The following is a 21,740-nucleotide window of genomic DNA, read 5'->3' on the forward strand; positions in this document are numbered from 1 at the left end:
AATTTGAGATATAATTATCTCAATAGATGCAGAGAATGCCTTTGCAAAATTAAACACCCATTTACGATAAAAAACTCTCCAGAAAGCAGGCAAAGAAGGAACATACATCAACATAATAAAAGCCTTCTACAATAAATCCACAGTATACATTATCCTCAGTGGCGAAAAATTGAAAACATTTCCTCTGGAGTCAGGAACAAGACAAGGGTGCCCACTCTCACCACTACTATTCAACATAGTTTTGGAAATTTTAGCTACAGCAGTCAGAGAAGAGAAAGAAATGAGAGGAATTCAGACTGGAAAAGAAGTAAAACTCGCATTGCTTGCAGATGACATGATCCTCTACATGCTGCTGTTGCTAAGTTGCTTCAGTCGTGTCCGACCCTGTGAGACCCCAATAGACGGCAGCCCACTAGGCTCCTCTGCCCCTGGGATTCTTCAGGCAAGAGTACTGGAGTGGGTTGCCATTGCCTTCTCCAATCCTCTACATAGAAAACCCTAAAGACACCACCAGAAAATTACTAGAGCCAATCAATGAATAAAGTTGCAGGATACAAAATTAATACACAGAAATCCCTTGCATTCCTGTACACTAACAATGAGAAAACAGAAAGAGAAATTAAAGAAACAAAAAGAATAAAATATGTAGGAATAAGTTTACCTAAACAAACAAAAGATCTATATATAGAAAACTATAAAACACTAATGAAAGAAATCAAGTGAGTGAGTGAAGTCATTCAGTCGTGTCTGACTCTCTGTGACCCCATGGACTGTAGCCCACCAAGCTCCTCTGTCCATGGGATTCTCCAGGCAACAATACTGGAGTGGGTTGCCATTTCCTTCTCCAGGGTATCTTTCCAACCCAGGGATCGAACCCAGGTCTCCTGCATTGCAGGCAGACACTTTATCCTCTGAGTCACCAGGAAAGCCAAAAGAAATCAAAGATGACACAAACAGACAGATGAGTATACCGTGTTCATGAATCAGAAGAATCAGTATAGTGAAAATGAATATACTATCCAAAGTAATCTATAGATTCAATGCAATCCCTATCAAGCTACCAAAGGTATTTTTCACAGAATTAGAACAAATAATTCCACAATTTGTATGGAAACACAAAAAACCTCAAATAGCCAAAGCAATCTTGAGAAAGAAGAATGGAACTGGAGGAGTCAACCTTCCTGACTCTAGACTACTACAAAGCTACAGTCATCAAGACAGTATGGTACTGGCACAAGGACAGAAATATAGTTCAATGGAACAAAACAGAAAGCCCAGAGATGAATCCACGCACCTATGGACACCTTATCTTTGATAAAAGAGGCAAAAATAAACAACCGAGAAAAGACAATCTAACAAGTGATGCTGGGAAAACTGGTGAACCACCTGTAGAAGAATGAAACTAGAATCCTTTCTAACACCATTTATAAAAATAAACTCAAAATGGATTAAAGATATAAATATAAGACCAGAAACTATAAAATTCTGAGGAAAACGTAGGCAGAACACTCACTTGCTTGCTCAGAAATCACAGCAGGATCCTCTATGACCCACCTCCCCAGAGTAATGGAAATAAAAGCAAAAATAAACAAATGGGACCTAATTAAACTTAAAAGCTTTTGCATAACAAAGGAAACTATAAGCAAGATGAAAAGACAGACTTCAGGATGGGAGAAAATAATAATAAATAAAACAACTGACAAAGAATTAATCTCAAAAATATACAAGCAGCTCATGCAGCTCAATACCAGAGAAATAAATGACCCAATCAAAAAATGGGCCAAGGAACTAAACAGACATTTCTCCAAAGAAGACATAGAGATGGCTAACAAACATACGAAAAGATGCTCAACATCACTCATTATCAGAGAAATGCAAATCAAAATCACAGTAAGGTACCATTTCACACCAGCCAGAAAGGCTGCTATCAAAAAAGTCTACAAACAATAAATGCTGGAGAGAGTGTGGAGAAAAGGGTACCTCTTACACTGTTGGTGGGAATGCAAACTAGTACAGCCACTATGGAGAACAATGTGGAGATTCCTTAAAAAACTGCAAATAGAACTACCTTATGACCCAGCAATCCCACTGCTGGGCATACACACTGAGGAAACCAGAATTGAAAGAGACACGGGTACCCCAGTGTTCATCACAGCACTGTTTATAATAGCCAGGACATGGAGGCAACCTAGATGTCCATCAGCAGATGAATGGATAAGAAAGCTGTGGTACATATACAAAATGGAGTATTACTCAGCTATTAAAAAGAACACTTTTGAGTCAGTTCTAATGAGGTGGATGAAACTGGAGCCTATTATACAGAGTGAGGTAAGCCAGAAAGAAAAACACCAATACAGTGTGCTGCTGCTAATTCCCTTTAGTCGTGTCCAACTCTGTGCAACCACATAGACAGTGCTGCTATGAACATTGGGCTACACGTGTCTCCTTCAATTCTGGTTTCTTCGGTGTGTATGCCCACCAGGCTCCATCGTCCCTGGGATCCTCCAGGCAAGAACACTGGAGTGGGTTGCCATTTCCTTCTCCAATGCATGAAAGTGAAAAGTGAAAGTGAAGTCGCTCAGCAGTGTCAGACTCTTCGTGACCCCATGGACCGCAGCCCACCAGGCTCCTCTGTCCATGGGATTTTCTAGGCAAGAGCACTGGAGTGGGGTGCCATCGCCTTGTGCACAGTATATTAATGCATATTTATGAACTTTAGAAAGATGGTAATGATAAACCTAAGTGCAAGACAGCAAAAGAAACACAGATATAAAGAATAGACTTTTGGACTCTGGGAGATGGTGAGGGCAGGATGATTTGAGAGAAGAGCACTGAAACATGTATATTACCATGCGTGAAGCAGACGACCAGTCCAAGTTTGACGCATGAAACAGGGCCCTCAAAGCCAGTGCACTGGGACAACCCAGAGGGATGGGATGGGGAGGGAGGTGGGAGGGGTCTTTGGAGCAGGGGACACGTGTACACCCGTGGCTGATTCATGTCAATGCATGGCAAAAACCACCACAATATTGTAAAGTAACTAGCCTCCAATTAAAATAAATTACTTTTTAAAAAAGGAAATAGGAAGCTGGGGTTTTAAATGATGAAGAAAGATGGGCAACTATAATTCAGATGAGGTTTTATTTGTTAAATCTTTATAATGAGGACTAGAGATGAAAAGCGGGAGAAGAAAAAATTGTAGAAGAAAAACTGTAGATTATATGGAGGAGAGAAGATGTTTTACGTTCTTTACAACTCTATGCTTCTCCTATCAATGAATATGCCCTGATCTGTTCTGGGAAAAATAAGGAAAGGGGGAAAAATAGGAGGGAAGTTTGCAGAAGATCTCAGCAACGGTGAGGAGAAAAGACAGACAGAGATCCAAACCCTCCCCAAATGCTGGGTGTTGTAACCACTGACTCAAGCCCTACTGGTTAGGAGAGAAATGCTGCTTTGTAAATGACGCCTAAGAGATTTTTAAAGAAAGACAGTTCTGTTTCCTGTCAATCATGTCAGTTGTCTGACTGACTTCATACATGGCCTCTACTTGAAAATGTCCCAACGTAGCTCAGTATATTGTTGCCCAAATCAATCACTACTGTGAAACTGTGATAAAAATCAACAGCCAGTCTTAATTTTTCTCTCTAAAAAATACACACATTTACCAGCTTTAAAGAAAGTGTTCTCATTCATAGTATCTGTGGCTTCTTTATAGCTGAGGTTGTTTTTGTTCAGCCGCTCAGTCGTGTCTGACTCTTTGGGACCCCATGGACTGCAGCACGCCAGGCTTCCCTGTCCCTCACTATCTCCCAAAGTTTGCTCAAGGGACTTCTTTATAGAGGAGACTTCAGATGACCACATTTTTCCTTCCCACCCTTAAACAAGGTCTGAAAGTCAATTATAGAAATTTAGAATTTCTGCCTTAAAACATAACTGTACCTAGTTATTTTCATCCTGTCTGTTTATTCCAGTTCATATTTATTTCTAACAGTACAATGGTACAATCATGAATGATAAAAGAAATTTTACAAAATCGCTTAGTTGTTAAACTAGACAAGTCTACCTGTCACTTGAGTTGCTCTTCAATATAATTTTCGATTTTATCCCTGAAGAAAGTCTTAACATTAGACTTAATCTCCATTGCCTGACAAAATAGATTCGGAGATGGGAAGCACCTTCCTCAAGGTCCCACTGCTTGTATGCAGCAGATTTTCACTTTTAGCCTAAAATATTTTTTCCTCGTGCATTCATCTTATTGAGATATAATCCACATAGCACAAAATTCACACTTTTATGGAGTACAAGTCAGTGCTTTTTAGCACATTCACAAATGCGTGTAACCATCTCATCTACTTTCAGAAAATTTCCATCATTTCCCTAAAGAAACCCCATATCCATTCAGGGTTACTTCCCATCTGCCCCTCACCCCGCTCATCCAACTACTAATGTACCTTCTGTCTCGATGCATTTGCTAATTCCAGGCATTTCATTATATTCAGTAATACACTATGTGGCCTCCTGTGTCTGACAGTCTTCACTTAGCATAATGTTTTTAAGTCTCACCTCGTTTATAGCAAGTGTCAGTCTTTAGGACATACTTTAGATAGTAAGAAATCACTAGTTTTATACTTAAGACAGAAAACAGTGACTATTTGTATTAATGCCCTCATAGCTTAGTTGGTAAAGAATCCGCCTGCAATGCAGGAGACCCTGGTTTGATTCCTGGGTCAGGAAAATCCCCTGGAGAAGGGATAGGTTATCCACTCCAGTATTCTTGGGCTTCCCTGGTGGCTCAGCTGGTAAAGAATCCGCCTGCAATGCGGGAGACCTGGGTTTGATCCCTGGGTCAGGAAGATCCCCCAGAGAAGGGAAAGGCTGCCCACTCCAGGATTCTGGCCTGGAAAATTCCATGGACTATATAGTCCATGGGGTCGCAAAGAGTCAGACATGACTGAGTGACTTCACTTCATTTGAAGTAATATTCCCTACTTGAGGAAATTTAGCCATGATGATAGTTACTGGAAATCTCTTGGTTTCTCGTTAGACAGTTATTGGCTTAGTTAGAACTATGGAATGTACTTAAAAATACTATCATTGGCCTCATGAGGACAAACTGAATGAAGGACTGAAATGGTAATGTTTAAAAATCGCAGGGTTTTCATGCCTGACTTATTTACTGTCCACAAGTATCGTTCAGCAAACACTGACAGGCAGGCTGTAACTTCTGGCTGGGAGACAGGCTTAACGTTCACTGAAGGATGACAGGTGACAAGAGAGCATGGCCAAGGGGGAAGACTGAGTCCTCGCGAGTGAGGTCGACGGCTTTATGATCGGGGAGGAGGCACTCACAGCTTGCTGGAAAGGACCGGAAGGTCAGGGACGATCTCTTCATAAGGGTCCTCTTGGGCCAAGGTCTGAACACAGAGAGACGCCTGCATTTTTCCTTCCCAGGCCGACTCGGCCTTCAGCAGCATTTCCTCAATCAACTCCGACGCGGCGACGTCTGCAAGAAACCAAGAGGCGATCGGAGCCAGTGAGTGCTGACGTCACAGGAAACCACTCCCTTTCAGTGACCCTGCTACGCTTACCATGCTATGACTTATCAACACATGAAGCCAAAGGAAAAAGCTGGAAAGTCCACGGCGGGAATACAGTGGCAGCATCACCGCTTTAAAAGACCATTCCATGGTACATCAGTGAGTGGCATATTTAATACAAATGAAAAGAACAAATATAAAAATAACATTCACGGGGTGGTCACGGGTAAAATTCGAAATCACTGAGAAGCTGGGTTTGACAGAGCTTAAAGTCGGTTTTCCTCCATGAGAATCTCCCTTTATCCTGGTGTATATGAGTCAAGAGAGGAAAAGAGCTGAACCCTCCCAACAACTGTGCGCTTACAAAACATGCAGTGGGCATTCTCCAGGCATTCTGCTAAGTGGGCAGATGAACAAGTAAGTACTCGGTTGAGCCTTTAAAAAACACTGGGTCTGGCCTCTCTCCATAGCCTAGTTTTCACTTTCAATAAGAAATAAAAATAATCATATTTCCCTACAATTCACACATTAACAATGGCATCCGAACATTCTCGGGCAGCACTATAAATGTGAATTAATCAGATTTGCGCTTGTTAGCAACTGAAACTGAAAATCAACACATCCTGAAGAAAAAGTCATATTAGTAACAATTAGAAACGTGGTGGCCACAGCTGCTCCTTTGGGACCCTCACGACTAAACTGTGTAACCTCCCACGTCCATGAACTTGAGTTCCATGGCTTTACAGGCTGGGTGAAGTAACTCAGCTACTGCAAGAAGATGTTTAAGCCAGGATTTGATCATCGTTTGCTTTAGATTAAATCATTCCTGTGTAATGAGTAGGAGACAGCTCAGGGCCCTCATCTCGGGAGATTATTTCTGTACCAAGAAAGAACTATGTCAAACTGCTTTTATCCCCTAGATAACCCTTCATGTGTTCATTCCAAATTCAAAGAACACAAAATAGCAAGAACAGAATGCAGCAAGGACGAAATGATATTTCTGTGCGCAGCCGAAATGGGCGTCTAGCTCACTATTATCTAACTCCTCCCTCTTACAGTTGCGTGAGATGCCATCTTTCCTGTGTCTACTTGAAGCTTCTCACTGCCTTGACCTCGTGTGTGTGAGAAGTATTTTCATGCAATCAGCAAGTGATTACTAAGAATCTACTACGCTCCCATCACGATGTCCCCTGTGATCAACATGGCATGGAAAACGGATTACGCAGATGCTGGATGCTGCGTGAGCAATGCAGGCAATACTATCTGAGACTCATCAGACACAAGGCCTGCGGCAGCCAGGGGCGAGTCTAGACCAGCAGGGAGTCACTCCCGGGGCTCCAGGACTGTCCCTGTCAATTGCCTTGGGCCTCTCTTTTTTGGCAAGTTGATACTAGACCTGAAAGGTCAAAGTGTGACAGACAGGGGTCCCTGCAGTCTGAGGTCAATCATATACACTATTCTCCGGGAAAAATGCCAGAATTACAATCCTGAAAAAACGTCACCTTCTGTTAGAACTAGAGTTAACAGAGGATGTGACTTGTATTTCCAATAAAAATGTTTGGAAAAGGAATGGGAAAAGCTACAAATTTCCATTTACTTTTAAAATATTTACCATTAAGCATATATTTTTGTAGATAATGGTAAGATTACTACCCTATCATTAATATTAACATGATTCTGAAGTTTGAAACTATCAAGCTACCTTACAGTTGTTACTTAAGTCTTCAGTCTATTTTCAGCAAATAAGATGAATAAACATTAGACAATGATACTTAATTCCAATAAAATAAGAAATAGAGCATTCTGTCTTAACTTGGAGGTTTATCAGGTAATCATACTGTGCCTTGAGACTCCCAGGGCAATTGACATGAAATAAGAAAGTTCAGGCATGACAAGCTTTTAGGTCACTAGAGGAATAAAAATGAGAAGAATAAGTATATTTATGTCATTCAGATCAAGTATTACCTTCAAAAATTTTATATCATTTTGTTACTTTCGCTAGATTGTTCTCTTTGTTACTTAGAACTTTTATTTTTTAATATAACAAAACACCTTACAGGTAGTAACATTATTGTCAACTTTTAAAAATTAGAAAATTAATGTAGCACTCAGGTTTTAAAAGAGTGGCAGAAAGAACTCTAGAAAACTTTTAAAGGTAATTATTAGAAAATAAGCAACATTAAGATTGTTAAAGTTTTAAATTAGGTTGGTAATACTAGTCTCTATTGCCCGCAGTATAAATGCTTGTGCAGAAAGAAAAAAATACTATTACCATTTTAAAATACCCTAAGAAACAAGCATGTATTTTAGAAAATCTATTTTAAAGTAAGCAACAGTGCAAGAATCACTGCCCAGAAAATTTAAAGCCTCAAAAGCACACTGCAGTGAAGAACAATGCAACGATCCCTGTAAACGCTAAGTGTCCTCTAATAGACTCCCGTAACGGAGCAGAGAGCAGGAGTCAGCGACACACGCTTGGCTGGCGTAGGGGGCGCGTTTCACAGAGCGTCCCAGGAGACCCCGACTCACGCCGTAGCTGGGGCGGTATGGGCCAGCCACTCCAGGACCACGGCAAGGGGCCCGGTATGTCGTTCACGGCTTACCCGAAGCCTTCTCCTCATGGCAGTTCAGGAGGTGTGGGTTTGCCTGATGCATCAGAAGAAGCTTCACCAGGTTCGCCTGAAACAGGAAAGGTAACTGATGTGGTAACGATTACGCTGGATGCTCAGGATTCAGCGGCAAAGTGTCCACAGCCACCACCCTCCAGGGGCACAGACCAAAGTGGGATGCGTGACCTACTGCCCCAAAGGTTTCTGACTCTCCGCTCCCAGATCTTACTCATTTAAAAAAAAAAAAATGACATTCAAACTGTTTCATCAATTAACACATTCAAATAAAATATTATTCATCAAATAAGAATTAAATCATTGAGGATTTGAAAAGGTTCACTTAACATCTCCCAGGTTTATTTTAGGGCATTGTTTGGGAGGGATGGGGCTTCCCTGATGGCTCAGCAATAAGGAATCCACCTCTAATGCAGGACAAACTGGAGATATGAGTTCTATCCCTGGGTCAGGAAGTTCCCTTAGAGAAGGAAATGGCAACACGATCCAGTATTCTTGCCTAGAAAATCCCATGGACAGAGTTGCCTGGCAGAATACAGTCCATGGGGTGGCAAAGAGTTGGAAATGACTAAAGTGACTTAGCACACGCACACACACACACACACACACACACACACACACGGGAGGGTTTATACGTTATAGTGTGCTTTGTTTTGGAGAAGGAAGTGGCAACTCACTTCATTATCACTGCCTGGGAAATTCCATGGACAAAGGAGTCTGGTGGGCTACAGTCTATGGAGTCACAAAAAAGAGTTACACGTGACTTAGCCACTAAACAAGGGCTTTGTTTTAGCAATTCCTGAAAGTCACACTTCTCATTTCTCTCCATCCGTTGCAGCACCAGGGCTGAACAGGAACCTAAGGTCCCACCGGACAATCAGAAGAACTTCATCTCAAGTTATCAGAATAAAGTACCTTGATGAGGGATTAATATTTTTTAAGTTTATTATAAAACACATGATACATACAAAGAGTATATATAATAGATAGGTACCACTGAGAGAGCAAATAACGAAGAGAGTCCCACGCACTCGAGTTTTTAAAATGTCATTCATGGTATTTCTCTGTGTTCTTCTCCCAAATTATCCCTGTTCCTACTTCCCGGAGTTGGCCACTGTCTTGAATTTTGTGTTACCGATTACCATGTTTACTTTAAAGACTTAGTCCTTAGGTATGGGAGGACCCCTAATCAACATATCTCTTAGCTTCATCTGTTTTTGACATTTATAGAAACAAGAGTCCTGATGTATGAATTCTTCTTCTTTTACTTTCAAGAATTAACACTGCATTTCTGAGCATCCTCGAGGTGATGGGTTTAACAACCCTTCATTCCTTTGCTTGGCTGCACAGAATTGCATTGTACAAACATATCACAATTTAGCCACCTTCCTCTTGGTGGACATTCAAGCCACAGCAATCATTCATCTATACTTACAAATAATGTTGTTATAAATACTCTAGTTTATATCTCTTGGTGTATGCCTTGTTCAAGATGGTGGTTGTGATAGGCTATGTGCAGAAATCTTCACTTGGCATTGGAGCCGTGAGCAAAGCGACTGTGCTCACTCCGAACTCCTCCCCCTCCTACAGAGAGATCCCCATAAACCAGCCCTGCCCTCACCTCTCCGTCCTCTGATCAGAGAATAAAGCTTCCACACAGGGGACTATACTCAATATCCTGTAATAGACCATAGTGGAAAAGAATTCTAAAGTCAGTAAACACAGGCCACTGAATCTCTTTGCTGTACACCGGACACTAACACCACACTGTAAATCAACTCTACTTAAATTAACAAAAAAGGAGAAGCTCCCCTTTGGTTCTGAACCCAGCTGCTCAACGCTGTTCTACTGCTGTGAGTGAAGTGGGCAGGTGGATCCTTTCTAGGACCAGATTTGAAAGGGTCAGTACAGCATCTCAAAAACATTCATCTCAATACATGAATATGGCGTACTGCCCCATTTATTTAGATCTCCTTTAATTTTATTATATTGTTTCATATTTATATTATATTGTTAAATAGTTTCTAATGTATAAATCTTATACATGTTTTGAAAAAAGATTTCTATATATTTTATGCTTTTAATGAAAGACTGTGAACAATTTAATGGTTCTAGTTTTTTTTTTTTAATTTTGGGAGATTCCTTTGGAATTTTTATTTTTTCTTTTCCTAACTTTGTCCTTCCATTTCTTGGTTTATTATATTGATTAGAAGGGGGCTGGCTTTCTGGTCTGTGGCTTTGTTGTTTTCGCAACGCTTGCGGGTCATTCTCCACCCATGCAAGCACTCTGTCCAAACATTCCCAAGTATCTCCCCACCCACCACTTACTGATCTTGTTAGTGCCCTCATTAGGAAATGAACTACATTCTAAATAGTCTGTCCCCTTGCTAGCTTTCCCACAGGTCCATCCCAAATCAGGGTTTGGCTTTATAGAACATAAAATATAACAGTAACACTTAAATCATGCTACAGCAGACTGCTTCTATTTAGGGTTTATTTTTATCTCCAAATATACACAGTTTACTAAAGATACGGCTGTTCTCTTGAAATCTGAAAAGATATAATACATAGAGCAGGGTCCCAGGACATTAGAGTGGGTTAGGAAAGAGTTTGGTTTTATATTAACAATGAGAGAGATTTGCTTGCTTTTCAACCATAAGAGAGGAAGGGAGGTTGGGAGGAAAGGATGGGGGGGGGCAGAGAATGGAGTGGAGTGGGAGAGGAAGGGAAAGCGGCAGAGAAGAACAGGAGAAAGGAAAGGCAGAAACGCAAAGCCAAGAGCTGAATAAGATCACCCTTGATTTTCACAACTTGGAAAAAAACGGCAGCACCCAAAGGCTTTTACGTCTCGGCAAAAACGTCAGATTGTCGGAGAGTCTAACAATCACTCTGCATTTTCTAAATTCAATTCACTCTTCACGGCACTCCAGAGAGAAAACAAACTACCTCCCTCCACAGCTTCCCCTGTACCTGCAGAGAGCATTTAAGTCGTCAAAGCAAATGGGTTCCTACATGAAAATCTTTAACAACAAAAAGCACTTCCATTTTACTTCAGGCCTGTAAAAACAAACATTCGTTTGTGGAATGAAGAAGCTTCTCTCGCTTGGGGAATTCCATTCCTTTTTTTTTTTTGAAAGTCAGTAATTCCCAAGCGCTTCCACTTGGAAATCAACGAGGCATGTTCCAAAACTAAATTAAGCAGGCCAGTGGTGATTTCACTTTCAGAGTAGTTTGGAACATGTGTCTTAACCTCAGAAAAGATCTTGGCGGTAAATGACTTCAAGCAGTAAAGCGTGGACCAAACAAGGACGTACCTTCACTATTACAGGAGCTTTGTAATCACCAAAATGATCAAAGGGCAGTAAGGTGACCGACATTCACGTGCGTGTGCCGGAGTGTGTGTATGTGTGTAAGGAGGCTTTACGTGGCTGATAGAAAATGTATTTAAGCTGAAATTTAATTCACACTGGCTATGGACTTTACTCATTCCTCAGATAATTATATTTCAGTTTGGATAAATTCACCAAAATTAATTCCTTGATGGTCATTTTAAGTGACTTCTTTAAAAAGTAAAAAAATGAAATGAGTGTTCAGAGACAGCCAAATTCCTAGTTCAGAAGCTAAAAGAGATTGTTTCACTTAATAAAAAGAAATTATAATGTCAACGGTCTCTGGGAATTCAGAATTTATATATACCCTCCAGTCACTGGCTCACACGCTACATCTTCCTGAGTAAATGTGTCTTAACTCAGGACCATCTGAAAACCGTCAGGTGTACAGACTCCTCGACGGCCTCTTTAGACTGCTAACATGTTCTGCCCTTCATGGGGCTCCCCCTCCATCCTGTGCAGTTCCTCTGGCTCGTCCATTGAAAACCTCTATGTCCAGCCCCGCCTGCACGTGCCCAACTGTCTCCTGGATCTCCACCTGAGCATGTCTCCCGTCGGCCCAGGGGTCTCCTGGTGTGTGCTCACCCACCCTTTCTTCACACATGTGTTCAGTGGCGCACGGACAGACAAGAGTCTGCACAACTAGAACGTTCCGTGACTCTCGTTAATAAGCACTAACCTAGGGTTCTGTGCCAGCCCTCTGCAGACAAGAAACCTGCATTGCTCTCAGTTCTCCCGGGCTGGAGAGCGCTAAGGACAAATGCTGGAGACGTTTCTAACACAGGCTCACTGATGCGATGGGATGGATGCAGGTGCTAGGTAGGGCGCCTGAGGGGGAATCTCACGGGACCCAGAAAGATAGGAAAGACAGTGAAGTGACCGCTCCGAGCCACGCTGCAGGGCAGGGAAGGGTAAACCAGTCAACACTTCTAAGAAAAGCAAAGAATATGCAAAGGATGAGCACGCTGGCCTGTTCCAGAAATTAAAAGAAGTTCAGTTTCACTGCATCCTCCCCTGGTGGAATAGGAAAAATCATGAAGGAGAGTTAAGCAGAACTCCTGGCACGTGGGGACTCAGGAACTGTGTTACGGAATAGGCATTTCATGTCACCGGCCATGGAAAGACGGCGCAGTGAATACTTTGTTTGTATGTCCATGCAGAAATCTCACTGTGGCCCCACTGCTGAGGGCGGAGTGGCTGAGAACCAGGGCACTCTGCTAGGAGGCTGATGGGTTAATCCGGACACCACGATGCGGATCACGGGGCGACGGCAGACCCCGAGGATGCACAGATTGGGCGGCCGCGGCGGCAACTCAGGCAGCTTGAAGCTATTCACCAGGGAGGAGTCTGTGGGCGCAGTGGTTTCCCAGTTATAAGACAGGCAGGAAAATGACCACGCCCAGGTTTGTGATAAAAAAGCGATGAAACACAGGAGTGACAGGCCCGGAGCCGGAAAAGAAGAGGGTGATTCCCTTTGTACCAAAGGTGAAGCTGAGGACAGGCTGACAGAGATAACCCACCGGGTGGGGGTCCTCATGCATCGGGAAACTCAAGAGAAGGCTTTGGGGGCCATGATCATGGCGAGTACTTGGAGCTGCAAGCGTGAGGTTCTCTGAAGACATGGACACGCTGAGAAGACAGGGAACCTAGGATGGACCGATATTTGATGCTCAGAGTGGTAGGAGGAAGACCAGAGAGCGTTTTCAGTTTTTTCCAATGGAAAAATGCCTAAAGGGAAAAGAACTCTGAATATGTCTCAGTTCTTATATAATTGGGTAAGATGTATTTGAGAATACAAGTAAACATCAAGATACTCAGATGTGTGATACAAATAATTTTGAAGGGAAGGAGATTTGATCTAACATTTGTCTGATTATTTTATCCTTTGTTTCAGGATTGCCAATCTGATTATAAACACTAAAAATATATATAAAGCTAGAAGCAAATTCCATTTTATGTACAAATCATAAAAATTGTAAAATCAAAGGATTTATTGCTAACATAACTTATTCAATTCTTAGTTTTAGACAAGAATAGGCATCTATTATTTTTCTCACTGGAAAAGTTAATATATTTATAAAGGCAAGATTTAAAATATGTATACATGTCAGTTATAAATCCTGGTACACACATCAATTATAAATACTTTTATAAATTATGGACTGCTTTCTCCATATTTGCAAGTCATTTATAAGAAACTGAAGTTGCTATGAACATCTGTAAAAATATAATTAGTCTCTCCAAAATGTGAGGCTTTCTAAAACATTTTTCCACTCAACTGAGATGTATTTATTTACTTCCTTAGAGAGTTATAAATCTCCTGTGCATATACACTGATATCCAGATAATATCTCTTTTGAAAGTAATACTCATTCCCAAAATGAATATTAAATGGTATTTTTATGGGTGAACAAGTTTTTAAAATATCATACGGTTATTTTCTTGACAAAATAATTAAGATGCAATCTGCTTAGAATCCTCTATTAACATAAATCTCGGTTGTTTCTTGGATCTAAATCAAGGAAGAGTATTTTGGGTTTGGAGTTTTGTATTCTAATGGCAAAGCCCTGCTCTACGACTCAGGGCCAGTGCTCAGCTTCTGGTTCTGGGCTGATAGATCCGGCCATTCAGGTGCTTCAGTGACTCTGCTGGACACCAGGAAAGCCCACAGGGCAACGCAGACAAACTCTGCTATGCTGGGTCCTATCTTCTGGGGGCGACTCCATTTGCGTAGGTTTAATGGATTAAAACAGAAAAGACAGATGATCGTCAGAGCCTATCCTTAGTATCAAAGTGTTTAAGGATTTAGAAAACTCTGAATCAACGGTGAGTCACTTTCCAGAGACACAGAGGATAAAGGTGAGACGACTTTGTTTAAAATCTGCCTCATGTGCACACCATCAATGTACTTTTGGAGAACTTTGGGCTGCACGTCTGTGTGAAGCCAGCAGCTGGATCAGCTGACTTGGACACTGGCTCCCTGACTGTCTGATACATTTGCCTCCATAGTCCTCCCCACTCTTCTGAGCTACATAACCAAAAGGGGGATGGTTCTCACTGATCAAAGACCCTAGCTGGGGCCAGGCTCTAGGGAGGGAGACTCGGTGAGTGTGGTCAGGCTCACACGGCCAACAAGGGCTGGCAGGTGCCCAGAACCAGTGAGAGGCCCTGGAAATCCTCAACACGAAGCTGCTTTAATCCCTGAGATGTGCAGAATGAGCTGCAAGTGTGTCGGGGTGTGGGGCAGTGTCTGAGAAACAGAAGGAGAAACAGGAATCCCCAAAAGGAGAAATATGTTTCATAAAAGTTGGGGTCGGATATTGTGCAGCTGGTTTGGGGGGGAAATGCAGCAACCGTAAAGCATTTCTTAACTCTGTTGTCGCCGTCCAGTCGCTCAGTCATGCCTGCCTCTCGCAGCCCCATGGACTGCAGCACGCCAGGCTTCCCTGTCTTTCAGCATCTCAGTAGGTGATCTCATCCTCCGTCGTTCCCTTCTCCTCCCAACTTCAATCTTCCCCAGCATCAGGGTCTTTTCTAATGAGCTGGCTCTTTGCATCAGGTGGCCAAAGTATTGGAGCTTCAGCTGCAGCATCAGTCCTTCCAATGAATATCCAGGACTGATTTCCTTTAGGAGTGACTGGTTGGATCTCCTTGCAATCCAAGGGACTCTCAAGAGTCTTCTCCAACACCACAGTTCAAAAGGATCAATTCTTTGGTGCTCAGCCTTCTTTATGGTCCAACTCTCACATCCACATGTGAGTACTGGAAAAACCACAACTTTGACTATATGGACCTTTGTTGCAAAGTTACGTCTCTGTTTTATAATATGCTGTCTAGGTTTGTCATAGCTTTTCTTCCAAGGAGCAAGCGTCTTTGAATTTCATGGCTGCAGTCGCCATCTGCAGAAATTTTGGAGCTCAAGAAAATAAAGTCTGCCACTTTTTCCATTGTTTCCCCATCTATTTGCCATGAAGTGATGAGACTAGATGCCATGATCTTAGGTTTTTGAATGTTGAGGTTTAAGCCGGCTTTTTCACTCTCCTCTTTCATCTTCAAGAGGCTCTTTAGCTCAGCTTCACTTTCTGCCATAAGGGCGGTGTCACCTGCATATCTTCGGTTATTGATATTTCTCCCGGCAGCCTTGATTCCAGGTTGTGCTTCATCCAGCCTGGCATTTCACATGAAGTACTTGGCATATAAGTTAAATAAGCAGGGTAACGATATACCACCTTGAGGTACTCCTTTCCCAATTTGGAACCAGTCCATTGTTCCATGTCTGGTTCTAACTGTTGCTTTTTGACATGCAGGTTTCTCAGGAGGTAGGAAAGGTGGTTTTGTATTCCCACCTCTTTAAGAATTTTCCACAGTTTGTTGTGATCCACATAGTCAAAGCCTTTAGCGTAGTCAATGAAGCAGAAGTAGATGTTTTTCTGAAATTCTCGTGCTCTTTCTATGATCCAACAGATGTTGGCAGTTTGATCTCTGGTTCCTCTGCCTTTTCTAAATCCAGCTTGAACATCTGGAGGTTCTCACTGTCATCACTCAGCTAGAGCCAGACATCCTGGAGTGTGAAGTCAAGTGGGCCTTAGGAAGCATCACTACAAACAAAGTTAGTGGAAGTGATGGAATTCCGGCTGAGCTATTTCTAATGCTAAAGGATGATGCTGTTAAAGTGCTGCACGCAATATGCCAGCAAATTTGGAAAACTTGGCAGTGGCCACAAGATTGGGAAAGGTTCGTTTTCATTCCAATCCCAAGGAAAGGCAGCACTGAAGAATGTTCAAACTATTGCAAATTGCACTCATTCCGCACGCTAGCTAAGTCATGCTCAAAATGCTCTGAGTCAGGCTTCAACAGTGTGTGAGCCAAGAACTTAATTCCTTTACCATTAATCATGAATAAATGGTGGGTGTTGGAAATGTAGCAAGTACAAGGGAAATGCAGTAACAATAACATTCATCTTAATTACTCTTCCTTTTGTGAACTACATGCAAATGTTGAATCATATTTCCCACATAAGTTCATGACTGTGTTTCTCTAGGCTAAAAGCATAAATCTAGAAAAGTTTTGGATCATAGATCAGGAAGGTTGTGGACTGTGACAGATAAGGGGGTGGAATTCTGATGTCCTCTGACGCTCCCTGCCTGATTCATCCATGATTCTTCTGTCTCTTGACTTTTGTATGACAACAGTTCCAGGAAGTTTTGTGAACGAAGCAGCACTTGTATTGGGCTTCTGTGTCTTACACTAAGCTCTGCTGCTGCTGCTGCTGCTGCTGAGTCGCTTCAGGCGTGTCCGACTCTGTGTGACCCCATAGACGGCAGCCCACCAGGCTCCCCTGTCCCTGGGATTCTCCAGGCAAGAACACTGGAGTGGGGTGCCATTTCCTTCTCCAGAAATAAGCTTTTTTTTTTTTTTTTTAAAAAAAAAAAAACAGAAGCGGTTGTTTTAAAACAGACCAGCTCAGACTGATTTCTTACTGGTCCTCCCCACTAATGACAATAAACCCGGGAAAAAGCAAGCAATCCCTGAAGAACTCTGACGAGTGGAAGAAGGAAGATGGACTGGCTCAGCACCCGTGGAGGGGAGGAACCGCAGGGAGGCAGGGCGGTCTGTGTCCTCATACGCAGCAGAGAAGGGCACCTCTGGGCCCGGTGCTTCCAGCCCAACCCAGCAACGGAACTGGAGGGCAGGGGCACGCTTCCCACATCTCTCAGACCATGTCTCCCTGACAATGTCAGGTGGAGCTGGCACCACGACCCTGCGAACAGTAAGTGCCAGGGGAGGCACTCTGTATCCAATGAGACTGACCCCCCCACCTCCATGAGAGACAAGGGTGGCTAAGGAAGGGGTGCTTGCGAGCCGGGGGGGGGCCCAATCAAAAGCCCCCAGCCCTGGAAGTTTGCTATCTCCATAGAGATTCTCCTACCCTACCCAGAGACATGGGCGGCTTGGCCCAAGGAAACACCTTCCATCCCTCCTGGGGCACCGAAAAGAAACCCGCAAGAACCCCAGGGACCCAGGTAAACCAAGCACACCAAAATAATACCTCGAAGGATCTGAAAATTAAACCATCACTGGACCCACATCCCACTCAAGTAGACCCAGAACCTGGATGCTAAAGCTGAACAGAGCTGCTGTTTGCTAAAATAGAAGATTTCCATAGGACAAAGATTCTCCTAACAAAACAGTCAAAATGTCCAAGAAACAACTAAAAGCCACTCATCCCAGTGAAATAAAAATCAGGAGAGCACATCTTGATTGATAAAAGACAACCAGTTGACACCATATATGAAGATGAAGATGCTGAAATTATTTGATGATGATTTTAATGCAAGCATCATAAGAATGCTTCAACAAGCAATTACAAATTCTCTTGAATTATAAAACAGAACACCTCTTCAAAGACACAGGAGTTCTAAGAAAGAACCAAATGGAAATCACAGAACTGAAAAATACCACAGCAAACAGAATACATCAACTCCTACCGAATATTTCATTTGACCTGAAGGCAAATAAAACAAAAAACATGCGCTGGGTTCTGATAAAACCATTTAAATGTCTAGTAACAGATCTAGCAATAGTGACAGGTCTTTTAAAAACTTCTTTTTTGTTAAACCTAGTCCTGTTCCTCCAGAGTTGATAATCTTATGAAAGTGGTTAAGGGAACCAACCAGTTCCTCTGAAATGAGGCCTGACCCAGAATCTGAAAGTCCTGTCAGCCAAAGTGAAAAGCTGGGTCAAATGATGCATTCAAGTTTGCGCAGCGCTCTGTGACATTTCATCACTTTCCGATTTAGTTCCTTCTGGAAGCGATCTCCGACTACCTTAGGCACATTTTGATAATTCACTGACCATCACCTCTTCAGCACAAGCCAGTAAGTTGCGTCCAAGGAAACAGTACCAGCTTATAAGTCCTCTTCTCTGTTTTCTACAGAACTTCTCCGCTCGCACATCCTGGGATGCTGCTGTGCTCAGGTGGACTACTGTTAGATTGATGGTGTACTTTTGATGCCCCAGGACTCCTATGATCTTGAGAGAACTGGAAAGCTGGAACTCTGAAGCCAATGCTTTTAGCTACCTCCAGCCTCAGCTCCTCAACACAGCCATTCACTTACACACACATGCTTGCTAGAAGCACAGACCTAGTGTTACTAACAGCATGATAAAAATGTTTATTGAATGAATGAATCTTTTTCTACAGGAATGTTGTCAAAGCAAACAGTGTTCCTATTAGTTTGGAAGAGGCATATCCTCAAGTAATATACTTTTCCTAACATGCCTGAGATGCAAATAATTTCACTGTTTGCAACAACCAGATGATTCAACTTGTATGATACATATTCTACACATTGGCTAGTATCTAGGCGATTTAACTTACTATGAATTCAGTGAGTGACATAGTTTGCACCAAACTAATGCTTGGACATCAAGAAGTTTAGCTCAAATCTTCATATACATGTAACCTAAGTTATATTTTATACTATTAATACTAAGACTTTCCCTAACACAACATATTGTATATCTTTTAAAAAATCAACTTTAACATTAGCAAATTATTATGAATACTGCTGAATTACATTCACTCACATCAATTAAATAAAATTGAATTTCTTCTTCATGGTAAGTCATAACCTAGTGAGAAGTTAGTTTGTGCAGTAGTAACTCAAGACATATTGAGGTGAGGTGAAGTCGCTCAGTCGTGTCCGACTCTTTGCGACCACATGGACTATAGCCTACCAGTCTCCTATGTCCATGGGATTTTCCAGGCAATAGTACTGGAGTGGATTGCCATTTCCTTCTCCAGGGGATCTTCCTGACCCAGGGATCGAACCCGGGTCTCCCGCATTATAGACAGACGCTTAACCGTCCGAGCCACCAGGGAAGTCCCTAAGATATTTAGCTATAGATAATCAACTGAGAATCAATCAACTGAGAGTCAGTTCAGAGAAAGAACTCTGCTATCATCCTCCATCTGTCACAATGAAATACAATTTATTAAGGAAAATAAAATATAAAATGTTATTTTGCTTTAAATCTACTAACTGCATAAAACAAACACAATTATTACAGACTCAGGAAACCTGTACACTGAAAAGGACTATATAATGTTAAAAAAAAACAGTATTAAGACCATTCTATAAAGACTGTTTCTGGTTTTGACTATTTCTCCAATGAGTCTGGGTACGTTATGCAGAGTGTTGAGGAATGCAGGTTATGAAAGCTCCTTTGGAAAGAAAAATTTTTCTTTCAACCAGAAGCATATCTTCTCAGTAAAACAACCCCATTAAAAGTCAAGGTACATCATGTCAGTCCACATTTGAAAAAACTTAAATAGGAAATGATGCAATGGTCATACGATAGCTTCAATAATGACTTCAGGGCAGCTTTTACCTGGCCATACTTTGCTGCCAGGTGAAGCGGGGTCCAGTCCTGATCGTCTGCGGCATTGAGGTCCCCGCCGTGCTCCAGGAGGAGGGACACGACTTCCTTGTAGCCACTGGCGCAGGCCATGTGCAGCTGCGACAGAAACACACTCCGTCATTTACCGTGAAAGAGCAGGGACAGCCGGGCACTGCATTTGGTGGTTTGAAGAGATGCATTTAATGAAGTATCAGAGCTAAAATACAAAGACCTTTAAAAAAGAAGTTATACATAATTTTGTACAAGTGGACATCATTATTCTTTGGGGAAAAAAAGCTTATAGGCTAAATATTATTTACTGAGTCTGACAACATGCATTTTTTCATGTAATTGTTTCCCTCTCCAGTGCTCCGTTCGACTACTATAATCCGAATATTTTCAAGTACAAAATAAGCTTTTTAGGTACACTATCCCTTTTTTTTTAAATTTATTTTTAATTGAAGGATAATCACTTTAGAGTGTTGTGTTGGTTTCTGCCATACATCAGCATGAATTAGCAATAGGTACATATACGTTCCCTCCCTCTGGGACCCCCCTCCCACTTCCCACCCCAAATCTCCCCTCTGGTGTGTCAGAGCACTGGTTTGAACTTCCTGAGAAATACAGCAAATTCCCACTGGCTACTTATTTTACACGTGGTAACGTATGTGATTCCACGCTGCTCCCGCCATCTGTCCTGCCCTCTCCTTCCCACACTGTGATCACAAGCCTGTTCTCTGTGTCTGCATCTCCAGCTCAGTTCAGTTCAGCCACTCAGTCATGTCCAGCTTTGTATGACCCCATGGACTGCAGCACGCCAGGCTTCCTTGTCCATCACCAACCCCTGGAGCTTGCTCAAACTCATGTCCATTGAGTCAGTGATGCCATCCAACCATCTCATCTTCTGTCATCCCCTTCTCCTCCTCCCCTCAATCTTTCCCAGCATCAGGGGCTTTTCCAATGAGTCAGCTCTTCACATCAGGTGGCCAAAGTATTGGAGCTTCAGCTTCAGTCCTTCCAATGAATATTCAGGACTGATTTCCTTTAGGATGGATTGGTTGGATCTCCTTGCAGTCCAAGGGACTCTCAAGAGTCTTCTCCAACATGACAGTTCAGAAGCATCAACTTTTTGGCACTCAGCTTTCTTTATAGTCCGACTCTCACATCCATACATGACTAGTAGAAAAACCATAAGTTTGACTAGATGGACGTTTGTTGGCGAAGTAATGTCTGCTTTTTAATATGCTGTCTAGGTTGGTCATAGCTTTTCTACCAAGGAGCAAGTGTCTTTTAATCTCACGGTTGCATTCACCATCTGCAGTGATTTTGAAGCCCAAAAGAATAAAGCCTCTCCATTGCTGACCTGCAAATGGGTTCATCAGTAACATCTTTTGAGATTACATATATATATATATATAGATATAGTTATAGTTATATAACATGTGTTATTTTTCTCTTTCTGACTTACTTCACTGTGTATAATAGGCTCTAGGTTCATCCACCTCATCAGAACTGACTCAAGTGTGTTCCTAAAAATGGTGAGTAATATTCCATTATATATATATATAAGTACCACAGCTTCTTTATCCATTCATTTACCGATGGACATCTAGGTTGCTTCCACATCCTAGTTGTTGTAAACAGTCCTGCAATGAACACTGAGATACATGTTGTCTTTTTCAATTATGGTTTCCTCAGAGAACATGCCCAATAGTGGGATTGTTGGTCATATGGTAGCTTTATCCCTAGTTTGTTTGTTTGTTTTAAGATATCCCCATACTGTTCTC

General features: G+C 42.1%; 1 protein-coding gene across 1 annotated transcript in view; it reads right to left on the reverse strand.

Annotated features, from left to right (window-relative positions):
- Positions 1-21,740, reverse strand: part of MYO16 (myosin XVI) — a 529,091-nt gene that overhangs the window by 286,224 nt on the left and 221,127 nt on the right. Inside the window, 3 exon segments of the mRNA XM_018056366.1 lie at positions 5,350-5,503; positions 8,141-8,216; positions 19,945-20,070. Of these exon segments, the coding sequence (XP_017911855.1) occupies positions 5,350-5,503; positions 8,141-8,216; positions 19,945-20,070 (356 nt within the window).

This window comes from Capra hircus, chromosome 12 (genome assembly GCF_001704415.2).
Source record: "Capra hircus breed San Clemente chromosome 12, ASM170441v1, whole genome shotgun sequence".
In the NCBI taxonomy this organism is placed as follows: domain Eukaryota; kingdom Metazoa; phylum Chordata; class Mammalia; order Artiodactyla; family Bovidae; genus Capra; species Capra hircus.